Below are 6,315 nucleotides of genomic sequence, written 5' to 3' on the forward strand. Positions count from 1 at the left end.
GTGTGTGAGTGAGTGGGTGAGTGAGTGTGTGCTTGTGTGAGAGTGTGTTTTTGTGTGTTTGTGAGAGTGTGTTAGTCTTTGTGTGTGCGAGTGAGTGAGTGAGGCAGAAACTGATGGAGGATTTTTTAACAAGATTTATTGTTTATTTGTTGCTGATCTTCCATAAAAGCAGCTGAATAGACAGTGATCAGCTTTTGTTTGAAGTGAACTCAGTGATGAACAAAAAACTGTCACTGGATCATGTGACACTGAAGGAAAATTAAAAACATCAAGATTCTACATGGAATTCTGCAGAATCTGAATTCTATGGTTTCTCTGTCGATGACTGTTAGCAGGTAGGCTTATAACTTCTCTCTACCAGCGGAATAATGATCCTAACTGATAAACAGACGTGCGTTTCTTTAGTCATCCATCGAGTGGCGCTGTTTATTGCAGAGGTGTTCACAACGTACTGCTCTCAGTCAGGTAACAGAGAGAAGGAAGACGGTAACACCCCCTTATAAGACGGTGATGTCATCAGTCACAGGTGACTCCATGTCATATGAGGCGCAACAGCGCCTCCTCCTGGACAAACACAGTTGCATGCATACATACACTTATTCACTCTCAACAATGACATTATCAGGAAGTGATGTCATACTTAGTCTCATGTGTAAACATAAGTGATCATCCTGCTGAACGTGAATCAATAAAAATGTTTTTCTGTTTGTCAGGAGAGCTCGGCCTGCATTACCTGACCCCTGACCTCTGACCTGTCACCTCTGATGCCTGACTACTGAGTGATTCCTCAGAGGGGGAGTGGCCAGCAGGCGGGATGGAGGGAGAAGGAGAGGACCAGAGTCGAGGAGAAGAGGCTGAAACCTTCTCTTCAGTGGGCTCATCTTCAGCAGGAGGAGGAGGAGACACCCACAGGCTGGGGGCGGAGCCACCACAGAATGGGATGTCTGTGTACTCTGCTCCTCAGTATCAGGGTCATGTGGTGGTGAGTGCCCCCCCTCAGCAGGAGCATGGCGGCGCTCCTACTCAGCTTCTGAATCCTAGTGCCCTCGTCCCTCACCAGGTGGTGGTGGACCCCCACCTCAGGCCGACCCCAGCCTTCCTCCCCTGCCTAGACGGTATCCTGCAGGCATGGGGGGAGGCAGGCGGAGGTGACTGCTGCGAGACCACCTTCATTGAGGGGTTTGTTCCTGATGCCTCCTCGTCCTCCGCCGCCACCGCAAAAGAGGCGACGCTGTCCCCTGAGGGGAGGTTTCTGAATTTTCCTAGAGATAACACAAAGATTCACACGTTGTCGTACGAAATCGACGATGACGATGAGTTCCAGGAGGTAACGTAAAATGGGGGCAGGTGGCATGTGTAGGTAGGCTGAACAAAAGGTCAAACTGAGGCTTCAGAACAGCAGCGCACAAACCAACAGGTGATGTCACAGTGAAGGTTGATACTGGATCCATAATTACTGTAACTGTTACTCTGCTCTGAAAGTCACTGAGTGGAATCAGTTCTGGTGTTGTGTGAGGAAACGTCAGAGAGAAAAGATGAAGGAAGTTCAGTGACCTCACAATACATCTATAATATAGCTCACCTGTCAGAATGTCTGTATTTATATAAAGAAAATGGATTCAAACAAAGAAACCTTCAGACAATACTCAGAGCTGATGACCCTAATTCTGATTGGCAGGAGAATACATATTTGTCACAAATACAGTTAATCCTGAGGGACCTGTGTGCGTGTGCGTATGTGTGTGTGTGTGCGTGTGTGTGTGTTTTCAGAGTTATTACTCCAGCGAATCAGAGAGCGAGGACACCTTCCTGTTAATACCTCCCAGAGATCACCTCGGTCTCAGCGTCTTCTCCATGCTCTGCTGCTTCTGGCCCCTGGGCATCGCAGCGTTCTACCTGTCACACAAGGTGAGGACACACAAACACAAACACACACTCACACACACAAACAGACACTCAAACACAAACACAGACCTTGTATAAGTGATCTGCAGTCAGCTGGAGGATGCTTCATGTGTCAAAAGATAATTAGTTAGTAACACATGTAGTTTTAAATGAAGCAACTGTAAGTATACATAATATATATATTATGTATTTAAGTATAAACTGAAAAACAATTGAAAATGATCAACCGGTTTTTATAATGACAAATCAATTAGCTTTCTAATTATTAGTTAAATGTTCCTGTCAAACTTTATTGTTGTTTATAGTTGTGTTGTAAGATTAGTGTGTGTTTGTCTTTATATCCGAATCTCATGCAAGAGTAGCAGATGTGGTTTCCACGGAAACTGCACATCTAACTCTCAAAAAAACAACAGGGCCGGTTGCCAGTGGAAACGTTTCCCACGATGAAAAATCCACTGAAAACAGAATGAGGAGGAGGAGGAGGAGGAGGAGGAGGAGGAGGAGGAGGAGGAGGAGGAGGAGGAGGAGGAGGAGGAGGAGGAGGAGGAGGAGGAGGAGGAGGAGGAGGAGGAGGAGAGGGAATAGGAGGAGGAGGAGGAGAGGAAGATAGTCACATTAAAGGAAGAGTTCACCACCAACAGGAAAACATGGTCATCATTGTTCTGGAAGTTTTCTGTAAGCTGGTGAAAGGAGAATTCAGGCAGCGGCTGATGTCTAACGCAGAAGATGTTACTGCGATTTGATGCATCAAGAGACCAGAAGGGGAAACAAAATCTAAACACTAACAGAGCAACATGAGCAGCTGTCTCCACCCAGTCTGAAGACGTCTCCCACAGCCACCCAGTATATCTCCCTCACCATGCGTCACCCATTCCAGCAGCACATCCATGAATGTCACTCTCTATGGCACATGGAGGTGTTCACATTTTATTGGATAGTTAAGCCTGAAGTATGCATAACTAAATCACATTGTGTCCTTGCATCTGGCCACTGGTGAAATACGCAAAAGAGTTAAAGTTGGTGAGAGTTGAAGGTGGTGTGTGTCTGTCTGGCTCATCTGAGTTCAATATGAAAGTCCCTCAACGTAGACACTACAGTGCACTGTTGTTAACGCGCATATTGTATATTTCATTTATTTTATACATTTGGATTATAAGATTATATTTCTAATCTTGCATGGAGCTATTTGAACAAACACAATTCCCCCTGGGATCAATAAGGTATTTCTGATTTTGATTCAGATAACCTAACCTTGGGTCCTGCTGAGAGAAGGGAGTATCTGTTGAATTTAGACAGGCACTATTCTCCTGTACAGATATGATGTGTAATATACAATATACATAATATATTGGCATATACAGTAATGTGTGAGGATGTTCAAAAATTCCTTAACAATCAGCTCTGCTCCTAATATTAACAATAATTATTAATGGTATTGTACAGTGTCTCAATTCAGCAGAGGCCTGAGAAGGATTGAGGCTGTTCATCAGCAGTCGTCTAGCACCAAAGCTTTGGACGAAAATAATCTTCGGTAGATTAAAAACGATTAAAATATGTTTTTTAACATTTGTACAGTTAGCTCTTCGTGGGGTTAGGGTGAGATGGTAGAGATGGTGAATGACTCTAGAACCACAAGATCGATTGTTAAGATCTTTCTATGTGAGGAGCAGGATCTTGATATCTACACAGGGAGCCGGTGCAGAGAAGCTTAGAGCAGTGAGATGATCTCCTCTGGTTCCTCTCAGCTCTCGTGCTGCAGCATCTTGGACCAACTGGAGGCTTCTCACAGACTCACTGGGACGTCCTGATGATAAAGACTCACACTGATCCAGTCCAGAGGGAACTAACAGATGAGTTTCTCAGCTTCCTCCTGAGACAGGATGTTCCTCATGTTCATGATACTGTGCAGATGTGGGTCACATGTCCTGGTCCTAGAGACTTGTTCTCTATGTGGGTCACAGGTCCTGGTCCTAGAGACTTGTTCTCTATGTGGGTCACAGGTCCTGGTCCTAGAGACTTGTTCTCTATGTGGGTCACATGTCCTGGTCCTAGAGACTTGTTCTCTATGTGAGTCACATGTCCTGGTCCTAGAGACTTGGTCTCTATGTGGGTCACATGTCCTGGTCCTAGAGACTTGGTCTCTATGTGGGTCACATGTCCTGGTCCTAGAGACATGTTCTCTATGTGGGTCACATGTCCTGGTCCTAGAGAATTGTTCTCTATGTGGGTCACATGTCCTGGTCCTAGAGACATGTTCTCTATGTGGGTCACATGTCCTGGTCCTAGAGACTTGTTCTATATGTGGGTCACATGTCCTGGTCCTAGAGACATGTTCTCTATGTGGGTCACATGTCCTGGTCCTAGAGACATGTTCTCTATGTGGGTCACATGTCCTGGTCCTAGAGACTTGTTCTCTATGTGGGTCACATGTCCTGGTCCTAGAGACTTGTTCTCTATGTGGGTCACATGTCCTGGTCCTAGAGACTTGTTCTATATGTGGGTCACATGTCCTGGTCCTAGAGACTTGTTCTATATGTGGGTCACATGTCCTGGTCCTAGAGACTTGTTCTCTATGTGGGTCACATGTCCTGGTCCTAACTGAAGGTTCCTCCTAGTGGAGCTGGGGGACAAACTAACACCGAGGGGACTATCTGGTCCCACAGTGTTTCTCTGAGATGTTTAGGGACAATTACAATGAGCTCAGTGCTGTAGTTAGTTCTATGGTTTCTGTAATACATCAGGTGTCTGTGCTGTTCATGGTGGGTGGTGAATTGTTTCCCTGATGGTTATAATTTCATTTGAAAGAGGTTCATGAAATCATTGCTCCTCAGATTAATAGATGGATGAGTAGAGCTGTGGCTCTCTGACAGAGCTGAAGAGGAACCTGGGCTTCTTCTTATTTTCTTTTATTAATAATTTATGAATAGTATAATATAAATAGTAAATAACAAAATTCAGAATCGAATTGGCTGCTTATGTACTGTCACATGATTTAATATTCAAACAACATGTATTCATTTTTTTAATGTAGAACTAACTCATGTGATAATTACCTCTGATTCAATTAGCTACAAAAAATCAACTAGAATTAAAGCAGAAAGAATTGAAGCTACACCATAGGTGCGCACATAGCCTATGCAATGGGGCAGAGCATGCATAGTTGTGCGTAGGTTTGTGTGAGTCGTGCTATAATTACACCACCGAAACACTAGTGTGGGGGTGGGGGGGGCGGGTACGGCGTAGGGCTCTATGTAGGGTACACATCTATGCATAGGCTACGGCTTCAACGCAGAAGCATGAATTGGGCCTAATGCTCGTCTGTTTAACCCTGTGATTGTTTACATAAAAGCAATTTAGGAAAAGTTATTATGTGTGTTTTTGGTGAAAAGTATCACTTCACTCTATATAGTGTATCACTTTACTGACATGGTGTTCTGATTCATCACATTCACAAGAACATGAGGTTACACTGACCTTTGAGCTTCGACCACTAAAATCAAATCCGTTCATGAGTCTTTCTCACACACACACACACAAGAGAAGACAGAGAGGGAGTTAGCAGTTAGCTGCTGTGCTAGTGCCCAGGCTAACAACAGGTGTCTTATCAACAGTGTGTGAATGTAGCATCATCACAGTATTTGCATTTCAATAGAAGTTTTTCCTCTTTGCTTCCTCCTCAGACCAATCAGTCGGTGTCTAAAGGAGACTTCCATCTTGCCAGCTCCAGCTCGAGGAGGGCTCTCTTCCTGGCCGTATTGTCAATCACTATTGGGACAGGTATCTATGTGGGTGTGGGCGTGGCACTCATCGCCTACCTTTCCAAGAACCACCAATGGTAGCAATGAAAACTACGCCCTGTTCTCAACCTGGACTTTGGCCTTAGATGAGCGTTTCCTCAGCAGGTCGGCTCAGGAGGACGACACTGGTGTTGCTGGAGCTATTAAAGACTTCAACCTGAAAGCTTTCAACCAATCAGATCCCAGGATCTGTGTTAGGGACTGAGGGAGTCTGGGGGACCAAGTGGAATAAACAAAGTTTCAGCTCACGTCTTTCTGTGTGTTTCCAGTGTTTATTTGTCCTTCTAGATCCCTGAGACTGGATCACGTGAACTTGATGGATAATTTATTTTGAAACCATTGAGTTTTTGTCTGACAAAATAAAAATGTTAAACTTGCTTTTTCTCATGTTTTCGGAATCATCAAATTTAACGAGAACAATCTGATGAAATATCTGATCAATGAACTGTCTGCAACATGAAACCCTACCCACCTGTGTTATCATAGGTTACAGGGTGATGGAAACAAACGTTGCTCTGCAGGGAGTCAGATGATCCGACAGGTAGTTAACAAGGTGGAGCTTCGTACATCATGCCTGTCTGAGACCGGATGAGGCATCGTGCATTTTTATACA

At 44.5% G+C, this 6,315-nt stretch overlaps 1 protein-coding gene across 1 annotated transcript; it reads left to right on the top strand.

Annotated features, from left to right (window-relative positions):
- The first annotated feature begins 814 nt into the window (after positions 1–814).
- On the top strand, positions 815–5,744 carry LOC133020378 (synapse differentiation-inducing gene protein 1). Its single transcript, XM_061086904.1, has 3 exons — positions 815–1,327; positions 1,771–1,908; positions 5,586–5,744. The coding sequence occupies exons 1-3, from the start codon at positions 815–817 to the stop codon at positions 5,742–5,744; spliced, it is 810 nt and encodes a 269-aa protein (XP_060942887.1).
- The last annotated feature ends 571 nt before the right edge of the window (positions 5,745–6,315 follow it).

Source organism: Limanda limanda, chromosome 15, assembly GCF_963576545.1.
Source record: "Limanda limanda chromosome 15, fLimLim1.1, whole genome shotgun sequence".
NCBI classification, from domain to species: Eukaryota; Metazoa; Chordata; class Actinopteri; order Pleuronectiformes; family Pleuronectidae; genus Limanda; species Limanda limanda.